The 19,935-nt window shown below is 38.4% G+C and overlaps 1 protein-coding gene across 2 annotated transcripts in view; it reads left to right on the forward strand.

The window, feature by feature from the left end:
• The window catches only part of STK32C (serine/threonine kinase 32C), a 256,277-nt gene that overhangs the window by 235,177 nt on the left and 1,165 nt on the right, over positions 1-19,935 (forward strand). Inside the window, exons 5-12 of one of the 2 annotated variants that reach the window (XR_006292292.1) lie at positions 129-166; positions 5,676-5,765; positions 6,295-6,398; positions 6,508-6,624; positions 8,410-8,535; positions 8,710-8,841; positions 10,901-10,968; positions 12,105-15,897. Coding sequence is in view for 1 of the 2 variants with exons in the window: in XM_037905328.2 (XP_037761256.1) it covers positions 129-166; positions 5,676-5,765; positions 6,295-6,398; positions 6,508-6,624; positions 8,410-8,535; positions 8,710-8,841; positions 10,901-10,968; positions 12,105-12,243 (814 nt within the window). In the remaining variant the exon portion in view is untranslated. Of the gene's footprint in view, positions 1-128; positions 167-5,675; positions 5,766-6,294; positions 6,399-6,507; positions 6,625-8,409; positions 8,536-8,709; positions 8,842-10,900; positions 10,969-12,104; positions 17,990-19,935 lie in introns of those variants that run through there. The other variant, XM_037905328.2, reaches the window with a different exon arrangement.

Genomic DNA, 19,935 nt, shown 5'->3' on the forward strand with positions numbered 1-19,935 from the left:
CACACTAGGGTACTTTATTTTATATTTTCTACCCTAATTGTTGGTCACAAGAAATAGTTTTGCCTTTCTTTTGAATTGCTTTTTCCATTTGCATAACTTCTGACATACATCCTCATTTCTTTTCCCAGAGATGTAAAACCAGACAACATTCTTCTAGACGAGCAAGGTAAGAAAAAAACAAAACCTGTCTGTCTCTGCAGCTCTTGCAAGCCTAGCTCCTGATTCTCCACTACCATGCATCTTGTGTGCATATTTACCCCTAGGCAAGGTGGGAGCAAGACACTACTGCTCTGGTTTGGAAATATTTTACATTAATTTTGCACACAGGTTATGCAAGGCAAGGGAGAATGAAGTCTCAAGTACGTTTGTCATAAACCAAAGCTTATTTTAACTAGTTCTTATATTTTTAGGACAAATAATATTTCTGGCTGAGATTTTTAAAAGTGGTATTTTTTCTTCAAAGATATTAATACAATAGCTTCCAATCAAATTAACTATTAGAAAATAACTTTGTGTCCTACCAATCTGCTAGTTGATAAAAAATGTTGGGGACCTGTTTCCACAAATACCTTAGGCCAAGGTATCATAATCATTTTTCATCTTCAGTACTTTGGAGTCAAGAAAAGAGGTATTTATATATTTACTTTGAGCTTTAAAAATACAATTGTAGTCACCTACCTTGTGCTTTGGGCACTCAGGCTATACATTAAAAATCACAACATGAACATAAACAAAGGACTGCCCATAAACATCTTCTCCTCAGCTTATACTCTCTTCAGCAACCTTACAGAAGCAGACGGGAGGGAAGAGGGGTCGGGGGGAAATGGGCTCTACAACCTGCTTGGAAGATTAACAAATTTGGGCTCTGACAGAACAAAGTGGGAAACAAGATCAAGACTCTTCACTGAGAACGTACTGCTAGCCGCTCTCTGATTTAAATGGAAGGCGTTCCAGGCTGCACACCACTGCTGATCTCAGCTGTTGCAGTATATCATTGGGAAAGACAGGCAATCTCTCAGGCAACCAAGTTCTAATCCTTTTTGGTTTTTATAGGTTCAAACCAACAGCTTGAATTCCACCTGAAAACTTACTAGAGCTGGTGCAGATCGCAGAGCACTGAAAAACTAGTGAGCATAAAATAGAAAGAATGAGATGAGAGGCGAAAACAAGAGGAGAAAATGGGCTATTCTGCCTTTGATTCAGACATGAAACACCCAAAGATGTCAGCTGGGGAGCCAGATGCAGATACTGGGCAGAAAATAGCCTTACAGGAGAGAGAGAGAGAGAGAGAGAGAGGTTTGCTTTGGACTAGATTTCTAGCTTGGCTTGAAAGTAACTATCCCCCAGGCAAGATTTGGAATAATTGGTTGACCTGCTGCAACTCATGTTGGATTTCTTTTTTGTTTGCCTTGACAGAGTAGACGAACTGACCACAGATTTTATATGCTCCACCTAAAGTAGTTTTATTGTGATGTGTCTGTTACACAAGTAATCTATGAACAGCTACCTTAATAGTATGAAAAATGGAATTGGCATGTAGCCAGCTTCTTTTAAAGAGCAGACTTGGGTATACTGGAAGCATGATCAGAGTTAAAGAATTAAGGAATATTGGAGTTCACTACAACCCAAATTCTCCTCCTTCAGTGCTATACTGAACTGTAGTGATGTCTCTTTTCTTGCTGTTCTGAAATCTTTCTCAAGGACTTAAGAGGGAGTGCTGCATCTTCCTTCATTAAAAATATGTTTTTGCTCTGGAGAAGACACTTGAATGCAAACAAACCAGTGAGCTTTTGATGATTTGTAAGCAACTGCTTGACAATTTGTCCACATATCCCTCTGTCTTCATCTCTTTTCAGATCAGGCAGCATTAGTCTCATATGCATAATTCATATAGCTATCAGACAGCCTCGCACAAAGGAGGAAGAAATGGCAGGGATATGGTACTGCCAGCTTACCCTGACCATAAGCTGTTTGGAAGACTTGCTATACAGACTCATGGATAAGCCAGTTTATACTTAAGCCATGTTGGTTTATACATGGGTTCATGCAGTAAAGAAAGAAAAAAAAAGGAGAGCCAGCTCTGCCTGAGAGAGCGGTTTTTCTCCAACCGGAAGACGAGAGATTTATTCCCATTGCCTGGGAGCCCCAGGTCCAAACTGGGATGCCCATCCCCTATAATGGGGAAAAGACAAAACTGCCACAGCGGCTGGGGAACAACGAGGTTCCTACGTGCGTGTTAGAATCTTTGGACTTGTGGCTCTTACACAGTGAGCACATTATAAACTTGTGGCGATCATAAAACACGCATGCTGCAAGCTCTTTATTTGCAGTAAGAGCTGCTAGCTGGGGGGTTATTGTCTCTTCTACCACCTGGGCAATCCAGCAATGGGCATCCCAATCAGGATTAGCGACTCTGTGGCAAGTACAGTGCTCACTTTGATACACCCTATAAACCAACTCTTGAAAGTGGCCCCAAACATCAGCCTAAATATGTGGTATGTGTGCAGTAATTCCACAATGATATAAGAGAAACATTCTGCTCGTGATAGGGAACCTCAAAAAGCTTAGAGGCCCATGCTCTGGTCAGATAAATATCCAAACTTTTGAGTGCTTATCTGAGCGTTATCCAATCTATCTATACTAGTTAGCTGTACAAAACTGGGCTGCAGATCTAACAAGAATAGGTATTTTCATGAGCTCTTCTATCAAAAGCATTTTTTCTTGCTGTTATTTTGGAATTCCTGTTTCTAGTCCTGGCCAGAAACAGGAAAAGCAGAGATAGGAAGAAAATATTCAAACTTTATTTGTATCTTTTAGGGTCTCAGTTGAAGTTTTAAGTGAGAGTTTGGAGAATTCCTTCTGATTTTATCTGAACTGGTTTGCCCATGCCTAATGTCTACACAGAAAGTTCTCCAGGTTACTTCAAGATTGGATATTTGAAAATTTTAATGGCCACCTTGCTTTCATCCAACAAGATTCCAAGAAGCACCTTTTGACTTTTTATTTAAGATGTTGCTATGGCAATGTCTTAATACAGAATTCTAGCATTTCCCTATTGTCTTCACTATTTATATAGGATCTGGAAAGTTGTTATAACTATGTGAACAAAAATGTGAGAGGATCTAGGCTAGTGGTTCCCAAGGTACTGATATTAGTATTTAAGCTTATTAAGTGTTTGTTCCTGACACATTAGGCTTCCCCCTGCCCCATCCCAGTCTGTGCTGAACATTGGTGTACCATCATTGCCTGCCTCATGTTCACTTGTACACAGCTCAGACTGGAGCTTGGATTGCTCCACACCTCAGTCTCACAATGCATCATGAGTACCCGAATGAGAGAAATCAGACCCTAGCTGATACAGCGTATGTTGTAGTCTGATAACTTGGCACAGCTGTCCCAAAAGAATGGGTACTCTGGCTCTAAAAGAAACTGCAAACAAGAAATTATGCTCTGAAGGAGGTCTCCACAATTCTATTTTTCTCTTCCTACTTTTGCTGCTATTTCTATAGGGCTTCCCTTTGTTCTGAAATGTCCTTTTAGTCTGGTATCAAAATCAGATGGCATAGAATAATAAATGCATACTCCCAGGAACAATCCTGCTTTTGCAGGGAAATGGGCTTGATGATCCAGGAGGCCTTTTCCATCTCTTTCCATTTTGTGATCATGACTCTTCTCAGCACTAGGCCTAATTGAAAACATTTTAAACATTTTTGAAATTGTTCAGTCACTTTTATCTAAGGGCATGTCTACGCTTGTCATTTAAAGCGGAAAAAGTCCCTTTTCTGCACAAAAACCATGGGAGCATACTTGCCAATTACTTTTTGCACTGAAACTGAGAAGTTTCACCACAAAAAGAAAACCACCTCCACAAGAGGCGTACAGCTCTTACTGGTGATGCTTTTGCAGTGATGTGCAAGTGAAGACACGTTCTTCCTGTTTACAGAGCTTTTAACCTCTGCAGGATATCCCACAGTGCCCAGGTGACCACTCTCGCCAGCAGCTCTGCTGCTCTGTTGCCAGGTAAACAGACGTCCACCCCTCCCCCTGTAAAGCCCCAGGAACTTTGAAACTCCCCTTCCTGTTTTCTTGGCAAGTGCTCGCTTATCTGGCCAGGTGACAATGCCTGCTCCACGGAGCAATGCTGAGCTGCTGAAGCTGATCAGTGTTTGGGGAGAGGAGGCTGTGCAGGGATCCAGGATGCCCCGCGATCACCCCCCCACACACACACTTCCCAAAAGACCCATCGTCAAACTGGAAAGAGCTGCACTGTGGGATATCTGCCCTAGAGCGCTGCTCTCATCCCCGTGGAAGTACTGCTAATGTAAACACTCTCTGACAGCTGAGGAATGAAGTGAATACACAAAACAGGGTATTACTTTCACTGGTTCCCTATCACCAGTGAAACTTGCAGTGCAAAAACTCTGCAAGTGTAGACATAGCCTAAGGTACTCACATGGTACCATCACTGTAGTATCTGAAGGCCTCACAATCTTTAATGTATTTATTCTCACCACACCCTTGTGAGAAAGAGAAGTACTCATCTTCATTTTACTGATGAGGAATTGAGGCATAGGGAGACTATGGGATGGATTTTTAATGGTATTTAGGCACCTAAAGAATCAGAAATCAATGGCAGTTAGATGCCTAGGCACTTCTGAAAATGCCACTAGATGGCTATTGGAGGTCACTTGTTCAGAACCACAGGGGAAATCTGCGACAACAGGGAGTTGAACGTGGATCTCCCGATGTCCAAGCTCTCACCCTAACTACTGGACCACTCTTCCTCAAAACAACAACAAAGTGAAAAATGTTATCTATTTGAAAAATTGAATTTATTTGACTATTGTTTTTCTTGTCCTCTTGTATTCTAACCAGGAATCAGTTCCTTTCTTTTAATTTTGACTTTACATTTTGGAAAATGACCGGGTTGCAGAAAATGATGAAAAATTGGCAAACAAAACAAAACCTCAGCAAATTTGCCAATTTTTAAATTTATTTATTTTGTGAAAATTTCTGGTTCAGAATCCTATAATGGCAAGGAAATAGGCCTTTAGATCCAAAGAGTCTTTTCCCTCACAATCATCTTTGATTCTTTGTCTGTCAAACCAACATTCCACACAAGCATTAAAGCCATTTTAGAAAGGAGTAGTTCATTGCAGACATAATGTACAACAGGTGTTTATGAATGCATGTGTAATTGTAATGGCTGTCTTACGTGGAGTTAATTTATGTACTGTGGAAATCAAAAAAGCATCTTCTTGTCCTTTGAAAAGCCACTGTAAGTTACAGTTGATAACTATGCATTCATTGCTGTGTGGGCAGAAAGCAGTATATCCATTTGCCCATATGTAACTCATTTTAGCTCTGATCAGATGCTTGTATGAGCTGGAATAAATTGGACATTTTTAATGACTACAAAACAGCACTTCAAGTTTGGCATTTAATAAAGGCAGAAAAATAACTATTTTTTTTCCATCTGAAAAGACTGGGACCGTAAGAATACCTTCAGGATCTATTATGATCATTTAATAAGAGCCAGGTGGCACACTGCCTGCTCCTTTGGTAAACAAGCATCAAATGTTTTCTGAATAATTTAATGTGTGTCTAGGTTACACAATGTTCCATTTATGACTATTTTATTAATACCTCTTTAAAAATGTGTCTTTATTTCTAAGGTCATGCACACCTAACAGATTTTAATATTGCAACAATAATCAGAGATGGTGAAAGAGCAACTGCGCTAGCTGGAACCAAACCATATATGGGTAAGAAATATTATCTAATAATTGTCTCTACAATTTGAAAGGGTACTTACAGCATACCATTTTATAATTTGTGTCTAACACAAAGTAATTGAACTAATTTAACACATTAATGCAAGCAATTTAGTTATTCAGAAAAGTTAATTAATCAAGCAGTCTATCCCTCAAGATGTGTGAATTATTTTCCCTAAAACACCTCATGACCCTCTTATGTTTGCTCTCATCCACCTCCCAATGTCGACATCAGTTCCTGTTGTTCCTGCATTAATTTAGGACCTGTTCCTGGGAGGTGCAGTTCCCACTGACTTGGGTGGGAACTGAGGGCACTCAGCACCTTGCATGACTAAGCTCTTAGACAGTAAGCTGTTTGGGACAGAATGTTTCTTGTTTGTCTTGTAAGGTCCCACCTGTGGCATTAAATAAAAGTAATTATGGCATCCATAAACTGACGTTTACTCCAAATCTGCAGCAGGATGTAAACATATACTACAGCCAGAGTGAAGAAATTGTTTTCTTTTCTGTTTTTATTTAGCTCCAGAAATTTTTCACTCTTTTCTGAATGGTGGGACAGGCTACTCCTTTGAAGTTGATTGGTGGTCTTTAGGAGTGATGGCTTATGAACTTCTTCGTGGATGGGTCTGGTGTCCTCTACTGTCTTATATGATAGTGTTTTCAGATATTTTTCTTAATAATCTTCAAAGGGAAGAACTGTATTTTTTTCATATTTCCATTTTATTTTCCTCAGAGACCCTACGACATCCACTCCAGTAACCCAGTAGAGTCTTTAATTCAGCTGTTTAGTACTGTAAGTGTGCAGTATTCATCAGTATGGTCAAAAGAAATTGTTGCTTTATTGAGAAAGGTAAATACTGTTTTTCTTCAGTACAATTTCAATTGTGTGGTCACAAATTCCATACTGGGTACAATATGTACAGGACTAATTAGAAACTAGTCTTCTGTTCTGCTTCAAGATATTAACAAGTTTCCAGGCATTGAAGAGGGACTACACTTTATGACTTTATACAATGGTTAGCACAATTTAATTGCTCCAGAATATAATTTGAGTAGTCATTTGCTGCTTTACCCATCTTCTCTTTTGTTAGTTAGCAAGTGAGGTGTGTTACTTGGTTGGTTTAAGTGATATAATCATATACTTGCTCAGGTTAAGATACTGTAGTGTTAACATAACTGCCTGTATGGAAATGTATTACCTCCAATACTCTGAAATTCGTAGCTGGCTATTGAAATAACTACCTTTCACCATAGACTAATTGCAGCATAAAATACATAGGTGTTTGGATATCCTGCTGTGATAATGCTTTTTTTCCTTTCTCCAATTCTGCAGTCAGTGAATCTGATTCTGATTTGTCTTGTAATTAGAAATGTGTTTGTTTGCTTTTTTCTGGGGAAATGGGTGCTTTGTCACTTTCATTTTATTGTTATATCTAAAATCTGTTGATTTGAAGCTGATGTTGGTTTCCTGGATTCTGTTTATTAAAGGATTCAGAAAAGTGGCTGATCAAGAGAGTATAAAAGAGATAAACACTTCACTGACAGCAAATAAGTGACTCCAATATAAGTTAGAGTTGGGTGGACAATTTACATAATTGGATTTTATTTTAGTAAGAAGCAGAGTTGTTAGTTATTATTGCAATAAAAATTACTCAGCAAGATCACATACGCCATCTACTGGGTAAACTCAGAGAATGCATGCTTTTAAAGAGAACATTATATATGGAAATAATAATAAATATCCATAATCCAAAAATAGGGTGACCAGACAGCAAATGTGAAAAGTTGGGATGGGAGTGGGGGGTTAATAGGAGTCTATATAAGAAAAAGACCCAAAAATCAGGACTGTCCCTATAAAATCAGGACATTTGGTCACCCTATCCAAAAGTTATCAGTCATCACCCCCCAACCAGGAAGTTGCCCATGCCTGCAAGAATCCCACCAGTTTTCTTGCTCTAAAACATTGTCCAGCTGAGGAGAACTGCACGAGAAACTCTTCGGAGCCCAGTATCGCTTTTCCTTAGGGCTTGTCTACACTGGCACTTTACAGCACTGCAACTTTGTCGCTCAGGGGTGTGAAAAAACACCCCCCTGAGCTCAGCAAGTTTCTGCCCAGCGCTCTGCCACGACTACACGAGCCACATTAAAGCGGTGCCGCGGCAGCGCTTTAATGTTGCCAGTGTAGACTAGCCCTTAATCAGCTGGCTGAGGAATTGCTGAATAACGTGGGGCATTTTTTTCCCAGCATAGGCTGAGCATGTTACCTACACAGCACTTCCTGATCTTACCAGGCAACAAGAGATCAGGACTAATAATCAAATGTTTCCTCCTTCTGGGCCCAAATGAGGAATTTTCCCATCAACTAACCCAGGCATCATTAATTATGGTATTTTCTAACATTTGAGTGCTTGAGTTTGCAACCTTAATAATTTTTCTTTTAACGTAGGTGGAGGGGGGGGGGGTTGTTTTTTTTTTTGTATGTGTGTGTGTGCAGATAATAAGTTATATGTCATTTCCCACAAAGGGTTTTTTCTTTCTTAGTTAATTATAAGAGCATGATTAAAGACAGAATGATTCTGTATGCCTGCTCTTTCTCAGGCCAGACCATGCCTTACTGCAGTGCTTGTCATTTCAGCTATTGACGGTGAACCCTGAGCATCGATTTTCCAGCCTCACTGACGTTCAAACTTCAGCTTACTTAACAAATGTCATCTGGGATGATGTCTGTGAGAAGAAGGTGGAGCCAGGCTTTGTTCCTAATGTAAGCAGAAGTGATGACTTAATCAGTTTCCCCTTATTGAACAATGATCACTGTTTACTTAATAAGACAAAGGATTTCTATGGCTGAAATAACTCCTAAATGTATTAGCTGAAACATATTCTCATAAATCACAGAACTAAGCCTTCAGTCAGTATCTTTGTACCATTCTAACAGAAAGGCCGTCTGCATTGCGATCCCACCTTTGAGCTAGAAGAAATGATCCTGGAGTCAAGACCCTTGCATAAAAAGAAGAAAAGACTTGCAAAAAACAAGTCTAGGGACAACAGCAAGGACAGCTCACAGTCAGTAAGTCCATCCTTGAATAGCTCAAACAGTACAGGGGACAAAAAGCTGATGTGTTGAAATCTGGTTGTTATAAAAGCAGTTACTTTGCATGGTGGATTTTCATTCATACGTGTTATAATAAAAATGTTCAGCCAAGTGGACAGTCAGACTGACTCTGCCCGAGAACTAAATTCCCCTCTTCCATCTTCATGGCAGATCTCTTCCACATTTTTCTGTTGTCCCTAAAGTGACATGAGTGGGGGATCCATGCACATTGATCAAGAAACTATAAACGTCAGGAGATCCACGATGTAGATAGGGAAGAAAGATTTTTCAGATCAGATGCGGTATCATTTAAACAGTTAGATCCTGTGTCTTCTGTCACACTGGTTTACACCTGTGTAACTCCTTTGAATTCTATAGATTTACTACTAATTGACTCTCATGTTAGTGAAAGGAGAACCAAATTATTAGTAAAATGAGATGTGTGGCAAGTTAGAAATAGGGATGACACAAATATTAATGATTCAAAGCTTTGAGTCCTCCACTTGAAAGAATAATAAAATTCTGCAGTATTACCAGGCTGGCTTCTCACAGCGTCTTTCAAATACTGCATGTTCAGTTCTCAAGAGCTAGTCTCAACTGAGTTTTGCAACGCTACTAACCAAAACCCTAGGGTATCCTGTGCAATCCTGCTTTAGGATATTCCCAGGAATGCATGGGAATCACTCTTTTCATGTAGATCCCTCCTGAGTGTTCATGATGACCCTTGGTAAGCCTTACAGTGCCCTTCCTTTGAGAGGTAGCAGGAGGCTTTGGAAACAATCAAGTAAAAATAGCAGATCCTATGTGTCTCCCATGAATTCCCACTAATATCCAATGAGATTGTGCTATGATTTTTTTCTTACTAACAACAAAACTATTGCAGCCAATGAAAATAAATATTTAGGAAACACCCATTCTTTTAGAAACGAGGTTATATAAATGTTTATCATCATGGGAGCCAGGGTTCAGGCTAGACTCAGGTCACTAGTAAAATTAATACAGGAGTCTCAGTCTTCTCCATTATGGACATGTTCCCATAAAATAACAATTACATCATTTGGCATAGTACGTAGCTTCATCTCAGGGAAAGTCTAGTATTTGTAAGGGGTGTTACAGTCTATAACTGATTTGTATGCGTAGATCTAGGTGAGGAAGCATTCACAACACCTAAGCACTTATTTCTGGACTCAGGACAGTGCTCCTTGCATCTCAGTTACATGAGCATTAAAATTATCCCCAAAATAAAAATAAAAACAAACATATTTTTTTTAAGAATACCAGTAATCTTATAAATAGCAGGAAGTATCTGTTAGATTTCTCCCTAATTTGTGGGCTGAGTCTATTAACAGCAGTAGATCATTTCCTCCTTCAGCACTAGTTAACATTACAGTCAATGAAGGTTACTATAAAAGATTAGAAGAATAATTCAGGAAGCCAAAAACCAGAATAAGCAAACTTAACAATAACTTGCGGAGGCACTCACTGACAAGTGAGTTAAAGGCACTGCTACATTTTTCTCCAGCCTCTATATGTCCTGCCAATCTCCTTGATGGTGCTGTTTGAATGTTGCTCTTAAGACACTCTGGGATCCTTCAGGATGATAGTCAATATGGGTGAAATTCACCCCTGGAAATAGGACTAGTTAAAGGTCTATATACCACTTAAATCCTGCATAAGACCTGTTTTGAGGATTTAAGTGAATGAGTAGATATAGGCCTTATGCTTGCTCTCTGCACCAGGGTGAATTTCACCATTTATAAACTGATTATTCATGTAGTAAAGGATTGTGTGTATTAACATGTTATCTATGTTGTAGGGAAATTATTGCACCAGAACTGAAAACAGAACACAGTGATTTAAAAATGTGAAAGAAATGAAGGTCTTCTTTTTCCATCATCAATTTAGGCTGAAAGACATACTACCTGATTAGATTATATTCATGTGCATCTAGACACAGCAATAGTCACATATACAGTCTGTCGTTTTCTGTATTGACTTCTCATGCACGTGATGTTTTTCTTTTTTCAAAAAACAGGAAAATGACTATCTCCAGGAATGCCTCGAAGCAATCCAGCAAGACTTTGTCATTTTTAACAGAGAGAAGTGAGTGAGGGGGTATGTTTTCAGAAGGAAAGGGGGCTTCTTTTTACTTAGCAGAATTTGGATTAACAAAAACCGATCGTTGGCGGCCATAAATATGAGAATCAAAGCAATGGCCCAGTTCTGCATTGTTGACTTCAATGGAGCAGACCCAGGCCCTATTTTTTTTTTAAGCTTAACTAAAATATGGAACTGAAGAACAACTCCAAAAGCCTCAATAATTATTAAACTCTGTAGTTAAATCAAATATGTTACAGAATCTTGTGGATTTTAAAATAATTATGATTTTGAGTCTTGAATATACCCATAATACCCACCCATCCACTGTATTTTTGACGATGATATGGCAAATGAAAGAAATATGGTAAAATGCCCTCCATGCTCCACAATGGGTGAATGAAAGCACTGCAATCAAAATATCTGCTTTCCCCTGTTGCTTGAAGATATTTATGACGTTTTTGCTATTAAATTAAAACAATATGATAGGAGGCAATTCCTTCCAAGCTAGGAAATAAATAAGGAATCCCCCTCTAAACAAACCATGCTCCTGAGTAAGCTCATCACAGTAGGTTACTAGATATCCCGTTACGGCATGTACAGCACTGCATATGCCATTGTGTTTAAAATATAAGAATACATCTGCAGCTGTTTGGGTTATGGTACCCTATAGTCAAAAAGACTTTAAAACACAGGAGCTTATACAAAAATTTATGAAAATGTTAGGATATGGGTTGAGCGGATCTCAAATATGGAAGAAACACTCAGGTGTGTGTTTCATGTATTACATTTGTTCATGCATTTGTTTCATATGTTACATTTGATACTTAGCACATAAGAGAGAATTCACTGCAATGGCTAAGACATTGATTGTCAAACTTTTCCAAAACTGGGATTTCCCTCCCATTTAGGAAGAATCTATCCAGGGCTCCTTTAGCTTTCCGAGAACTACAAGGTGGTTGTGACCCCCCTGATGCCTGACTATGACCCCTAAATTGAGAACCCGGGTGATAAGTTAGTACATGTGGATGGTAGGGGCACCTTAGGACTCATTTTCCATTTCAGTTTTTTCAATCATTGTTTCTACAAAAATTTTAAGTATAGAGAAAGCATGTAACCTGTTACTCGTATGTTCTGCACAGGTTGAAGAGGAGTCAAGATCAAATGAATGAATCTATTTCTCCTCCTGAAACTACAGATGAAGCCGAGACAGAAGCCGAATCTGAGAATTCCAATTTAAACATGTGTAGCTCAGTATGTTCTTCTACAGGCAGCAGCTAGGACTACAGTTTCAAGGCAAGGGGCCAAAAACCTACACGCTTCTTGAATAAATCATTCTCAGGTTGCACTGATGAATATATACTGTACACTGCATACTATAATTGAAAAAAAGTCACAAAATCAATATTGTAAAGCTGTAGCAGAGGTAGATAGTTCTTAAAGAACTGAATTCGTGGATTTAAATGATGGCCAGTTCTGAACACTGGATTACCTACTATGAGGAAAAATACTTGCTATGCAACACTTTGGAGAAAATAGTTCAGTTTCTTTCTTTGCTCTTTTTTAAAGGCAGATTGCTGACTCAGGCACGTTTGAACATGGTAAGTGAACAGGTCAGATCCTTGCATATGAGCAAGGCGCACACAGCACAAGTGTGTGTTTGGGAAAGATTGAGAAGATGATGTAAAGCTCACCTTTGCACTCCGCCAGAGCTAAGATTGCTTTTTACAGGATTGGCCCCTTGTGTAAATTGGAGAAGCCCTCAGGCTGCTCTAATTAATGACAGGTGCTAACAGCCTCAAGGGACTAAATAGCTGAGGAGCGTGCAGTTTAAGAGCACCTCAGTCACACCCTCTTTCCTCTGACTGCACTCTACATGTAGGAGCCTCTCTGTCAACCCAGTGCAACTGGATGCTTCTCCTTGCACTGGGCCAGTCCCAGAGGGGCTGGGTATACTGGCTTTACAAAGAGAATCTGTTAGTGGAGTGGCACAAAGTGGTTGCACTGCACCAAAGGATCTGGTCTAAAATATTTAATCTCCTTGTATGGTTGTCCTTAGCTACAAGGAGCTGTGCACATTACAAGCCAATGAATCAGAAATTATTCTATTTTTTCATCACATTGAATTAGTAGGGCCTAAATTCTATTGGATTTAGGTTTTACTGGAAACGAATTCAGTGAGTAGCCATAAAATGCTGCTCAATAATAGAAGAAAGGTGATGTCAGTTTTACCCATCTGTTTACTTTATTCTAAGTGTAAAATAAAGTATTGTACATAATCTGCTGGTACCTGTCTTAACTTTTCATTAGGAGAGGAGATCTCTTGACTTTGCTCCAGCTGTGGATATTGTTTGTTTGTTTCAGAAGCCTTTTCTATGTTAGGCTTAGTGGCTTATTCTACTGTATAGTGGCTTTAAGTTACTATTACTGAAATCAAGCCATCAGTTCTTCTACACCATTCAATTACTGTGCTGTGCATATATCTCATTATAATTATATCCACACAAAAGCTAGCAAAATCTGTTACCAGACCTTAAGAAATTTGCCATGTTTGCATCCTTACTATATGTTCCTGAAGCATAATGGATAGAGAATGTTTTTAACAAATGCAAACGCTTTCAAGGCAATTTCTGCTGTGTTGATGTATAGTTTGGAGTATCCATGAATGAAACAAAAGGAATAACCAGTGTAAAACAATTTTATATGTAAAACAAGACATGCTTACCTTTCCACAGTTTTATGTGGAAACTAGTAAGTGGTGAAAATTGTGCAGAACCAAATTTTAATAAAAAATATTCAAGTGTGCAGGCACAACTTGTGGGGGGGAAAAAGACACCAAAGCTTTTATACCAGTTGCACAGTTATTTTTAGGACACAGCCAGGTAAATGGTATGTCCTGTTAGTAATTAAACTGTAGAAGACCATGGTTCTTGCTAGAGCATGGCCATCCACATCCTATCATTCATAGTATAATCAGAGCTGTGAGAGCTTGAATAGGTCGTAACGTGGGGAGCCACTCTTTTCAGAGAATAAATACCATCCAGCTATGTTAATGTTCCTAGATATTACTATAAACTATCCCTGCTCTAATGGTAGGTTGAAGTAAGGGTTGGCTTATTTGAGTAAAACAGATCTAAAATAAATACTCCCCTCCCTTTTGCCTCTTCCTTACCAGGTACAGGAGAATATTTACCTCTCCAGCTCTGAGTCACAAACAAACTTTAAAAGGGAGATTTTTTTCCTTTTCCTTCTGCCCTGCAGTAACTTGCCAGGTGATTACCAAATCAGCAAAAGAATTCACACAGCCATCCTCATTTGCTGTTCCCTCCAAAGGCATATTAAAGCATACTTGAATAGAATGTATGATCTGGGCCCTATACTGTGAAAGATTTCAATGAACATTTTTCTAGCAACACTTTGCCCTGCTACTCATGCATTTTGTTATCAGGTTCCACCTTCCTCCACTTACATTTTATTTTTGTAAAGGTAATGGACCTAAAGCCTCACATTTTTGTCTTGATCCAAGACATACCTTGCTTTGGTCTATCTCTCGTCCCCTTTCTGTTGCAGATTCCCAACCAGCCCATTGTCCCATGGCAGGGAAATTACCTTTTTAAAAGAATCAAAATTAATAATAAATGCCATCGGCACCTTCCAGAATAACAGCTATTTACTCTCATTCCCCAGTCCAATGTCAGAGTACTCAATATCATGTCTCTTTCTTGTGTTTGATAAAAAGAATCCAATAAAAAAGCTCTGAGAAGTAGGTGCAAACATACCTCAACTTGCCAAGCCTCAAATATGGGTTGCAATGTGTGGCAAAGATGCAAAGTGAAGGGGGCAAAAAATTATTAATGCAGGAAACTTAAATGTTGTGAGCCTCAGTCTGTCGTATAGATGGATCTATCGTGTCAGTTTCATTATTCTTTATTTCTCATGTAAATAATTTTCACCAATAAAATGATGGCACACCAAAATAGTGAGGAACATAGGTAGTGATGGGAATGAAATGAGCAATGTTTGATAGGCATGGATGCACGCCTAACAAGTTAATGTCAGAAACTCCCTCTGTCTAAAGGAGCTCTCTGCAGCTCAATTAAAATATACTGTAATAGCAAAAGCAATAGAACCCATTCACTGCTGTATTTAGCACATGGTGTAAGTGGTTTCTAAAGCTGAAGTAACAGCGTATAGGAATGAACTGACTTTTTCAGGTCAGGCTTTGTTTATTTCTCATTACTTCCACTTTTTGTCACTTATCTTTCCTGTATAAACCAAGCAGAAGTGTCTTTAGAAGTACCAAGCAGTAAACAGCAAAGCTCCAATGAGGACACTGCTTTTAGGTCATTAGGGGCCAAATTCTGGTCGCCCAGAAGGCACTGTTGAAGTGCAACATATTGTTTCCTAAGGAAACAAGATCTGGAGAACGCTTGTGCACACACTATTTCTGCCTCGATTAAATGCATTTCTAAATCTTGAGCTCCGAGAAGCAAATGACATGACAAAGAGAGACTTTTAGAATTATTGTCTTATGTATTTGCGTCACCTTGAGTACAATATAATTTTAGTACTCATTTTCTGTCTTAAATAACGCATGCAAATGTACCTCACTAACACCCATCTGGGAAATACTTTTACTGATGCCTATTTACACATATTCCCTAGCGAAGAGATTACATGCATATAGTAACTGTAAAAAGAAGGCAAATTGTAAGACATGGATACATATTTGCTTTATTGTTAAACAAAAAAATGAGGTGTAATATGATGGGCCAAATTCATCCCTGGTGTAACACCACTGAACGTTCTATACCATTTATGTTTGTATGTTCTCAACATAAAATGTATATTTTGCTTTAGAAAAAAATATGTGAAAGGATTTTGGACTATGCACTCCAGCATATTTTACCAGTTCTTCTCGTTGCTGTCTATGGGGTATCTGTCTGGGGGGTGTGATAGAATCTATAATAATGATATTGTGATCATTTTAATGCTGCCTCTTTACTTGACTGGGTGGCATTGTCCTGATTTCTATGTTCCTTTTAGGAGTCTTTGATTAAAACTGTATAATCTTTTGCACAAATTGGGCCTGATCCAATGCCCTTTAAAGTCCTTGGTCATCCTCCTATTGACTTCAGTGGACATTTGATTGGGCCCTCTTTGTCTATTTCAAATAATGCCCTGTGTAAAACTTCATTTGATATGTATAAAACTTTTGAGGGCAATAGGATTTTTTTCTTTGTTCACTTCTTTCATCAATACCATGGTCCTGGTACACAATCTTTTACGCAGACACATACAGTCAGACCTCTTTAGGAATCAAGAGTTCAATGCATAGTCTTTCTGCTGTACAGTGAATTAATGTATTTTCTAGTCTGTACTTAGGTCCCTTATTTATGACTAAGGCCCTCAGTGAGCTGGACTAAGTGGGATAAGATCAGAGTCCCTAGCTTTCTAATTCTTCTACCCTTGCAGCCAATAACATTAAACAAATATTTACCTTGAGTGCCGAGTTTGTCAACACTAATCTTTGACTGAGGAAAGGAATCATTATTTTCTGATGTTGTTTATATTATTTATATTCCTAGCTAAACAAATCCATTTTCTAATGTAAGTGCTTTTCACATTCCATAGGGCTTGCCCTAGGTAAAGATTTTAGTATTTGATCATTTAAACAATTCTAATGGTTAGTAGAAGCAATTCTTAGACCCCCTGGAGTTCTGGAAAATGGAGATCACATGTTTTACCCTGGCTTTTAGGTTTACATGCAAGGCCCTTTAGTGTAAGATATTCAAGAACATTTGTGACTGTGTAGGGTTGCGGCCCAATTCCAATTTCTTACACCCCTCAAAAACACAGTGGGAATTTTGGGAGTAAATAATGGTATGATGGGCAGTAAGTGAATAGTAAATCCTACTGCCAGAAATGCTTTTGACAGTAGTGGCATGGGAACTTTATTTGAAATAAAATATGAATCATGTGCCACTTATGTCTGATTGTACAGTGGCAAAAACAAGACTAAAGATGTGCATTGCTCATTGCATTTTATGTAACGAATGACATTAAGTTATTGTAGGACTCTATTTTATTTGTGAATGGGCTGGTTCCAATTAACAATATATTTTTGGTTTGAATCTCTCTGCACCATTTCTCTTTTTACTGTATCTCTTATTTTAGAGCCTGCTGCTGCACTTGGTCCACAAGCAAAACTACCATTGTAATTCATGGACTACAACTATCATTTGCAATTATTTCCAGAGCGGATCACTAACTCTGGTTGCCATCTCTAGCTCTCCTACCAGAACCACAAAACTCAGTTGAATCTGCATGAGATATTCAAATGCTCTGTGTATTAATCATTCTTCATGACACATCTATACAATCTCTTTGTGGTTTTCCACTATCCATTGTACTATCTGTATGCCATTTTTAATGGAATCATCATCAATTCATTGCTGTAAAATAAGTAATGTCCTCTTTTCTCAGTTTGTTGCATTGGAAATTTCTGAAAATACTTTAAAAACCTTCCAATGAATGCCAGCTGACTTTCCTGGGAATTTTGCATGACAAAGGCATGCAGGAACTGTCCCGTAAGGGTTAATTTTTTTTGCTAACTATTTATTGGTCTATTCCTTGCCCAAAAGAGTAAAATAAATAACTATTTTTAAAAAACAGTAGAAATGTCTACGACAGCATAAACTTGACTTGGAACAGTGCTGAAATACTGATGCCTTGCAGGCTTCTTATTTATTTATTTATTTATTAGTTATTTGAGTGCAAATTACATATGTAAGTATATCTTTGTATTTTATGATAATACAATTCTGTAATTTTTATTGCATGAAAACACCACCATATTACACAAGAAAATTTAAGTTCTGGCAATATATTTGTGTTTTTGCAGATACTGCAGAGAAGCCATTGCATTTGTGGAGTAATAAATGTGTATTTTTAAGATACCTGGAAATTTGCAATCATTTCTAGATTTATTGTTCAAGAGAAATAAATTAAGTATTGTAAGGAGGGCATGTAGTGGTCACATTCCTTATTTACATATTCACGGGCTAGATATTTTTACAGTTTGGTATAACAGCCAAAACATAACAAATCTATTTTATATCAGCCATTGTGGTCATGGATATTCTAAAGACATGCTCAGTAATATTTTTAGATCCATTTAATATGCCAGTCAGTAATCCATGTAAAAGTATTTGTAATTTGCACCCAAGATAAAAAAATGCAATTATATTCTCCATTCTGGTGTTTTGGTCACTCATCCATAAATTAAGTATTGCTGACCTTTAGGGGTAGTGCACATCTAATTTAGGCAGGTTAACACAATTGTGTTTATAGTACATCCAGAATATTAAGAGAATGCTCCCAGGATGCACTTCTCCTACATGAGCACTTGCAGCATCCAGCAACACATGCAGAATGTATTTGATTCCTCCAAGATGGTATATACTGGTAAGCTAGAGACTCTCTAGGCCTGGGGAAATAGGTAATAAATTGCTCCAGGAAAAACACAGTATTAGGCCTTTTAAAGCCAGTGCATATAATATGGGTAATGCTTGTTCACCATAACCATCTCCATTTGTTCCCACATATCTAAGAGCCATCTACAGTGTGGAGGCCTGGGTTTTCCTCCCAATTTGGCTTTCCTGGTTTTCACCAAAATCAATAAAATTTTGTCCATTGATACCTAGAACATTCCCATAAATTTGGAAGTGATCGGATGTAGCGTTCCAAAGTTATTAGATTACAAACAGACACAGAAATGCCATAAAGTTGAGTGTAGGGCCTCACTTCACTCACCCAGTTATTTATTTGTATTGTGGTAGCAGCTAGCGGCCCCAGTCCTGGACCAGGACCCCACTGTGCTAGGCACTTACAAACACAGAACAAGAAGATGGTCCCTGCCTCATGGAGCTTACAGTCTAAAACAAAGAACAACAGGTGGATATAGTCAGACAGATGAAGGACCACAAAAAAGCAATGAGAATACCAGGAGTCATCTCAGCACACTAGTTGCCTAACTGTTGTCAGATTCTTTGTAGGTACCACAGCAGAGGATGGTTAAAAAGGAGGGATTTGAAGAAAGATAATGATATAGCTTTGTGGATGTAATGGGAGAACTTTTGCTATGAACGAGGGCAGCATGAAGATGATTTGTTGAAAATGTAACAAGTAGGCAATGAACACTGAGTGAGCTGTAGCTCACAAAAGCTTATGCTCAAATAAATTTGTTAGTCTCTAAGGTGCCACAAGTACTCCTTTTCTACTGGCATCATTCACAGTGCAGAGCCAGGAGTAGACACCTTTATTTCTCATATACTATTTGAGATATCTAAGTTTTATACTGCCACCCAACATTGTAAACCCAAACACTGTAATATCTGGGTGCTTTCCATGTAATCTCAGTAGCAAAGTCCCTAATAGACTTCATAGAGTCTCTGGCACTTCTCCATTTACGGGATCCAGAACTCTGCTTGAGAAAAGTTTTTGTGTTTTTGTTTTTTCCTCATGCTTATTCATTACATGATGTTTTAGCTTTATTTCAATTTACAAAAGATTAACACAAGGTCTCTTATGATTCTGTGTCTTTGACAAAGGGCAAAGATGCAAATGAACACCTAATGCTTACTAATTTTTTCTCATTAAAAATAATTTTGTAGATAGTGACACCGCTGAGGCTGTAGGTTTGCAGATCCAATGCTCATCTACTTCACCTGCCCAACTCTCAGCATTGTCAAATTCCAATCCAGTAACTTGGCCCATTTGGTTCCTGAAAAAGGAGCTATTCAGTAGTTTAGTTACTTTAAAAATATCATTTCTTGTGTTTGGACTAATTAACATCCAGCAGCAAAAGCACAAAGTGGGAAAAGTGCCACAAGCAGAAAAGGTAAAGGGAGAGCAGGGAGAAGGGGAAATGGCCTCTTACTAATGCTTTTCAATCCTCCCTCCCATGTCAAG

Source organism: Chelonia mydas, chromosome 7 (genome assembly GCF_015237465.2).
Source record: "Chelonia mydas isolate rCheMyd1 chromosome 7, rCheMyd1.pri.v2, whole genome shotgun sequence".
Taxonomy (NCBI): domain Eukaryota; kingdom Metazoa; phylum Chordata; order Testudines; family Cheloniidae; genus Chelonia; species Chelonia mydas.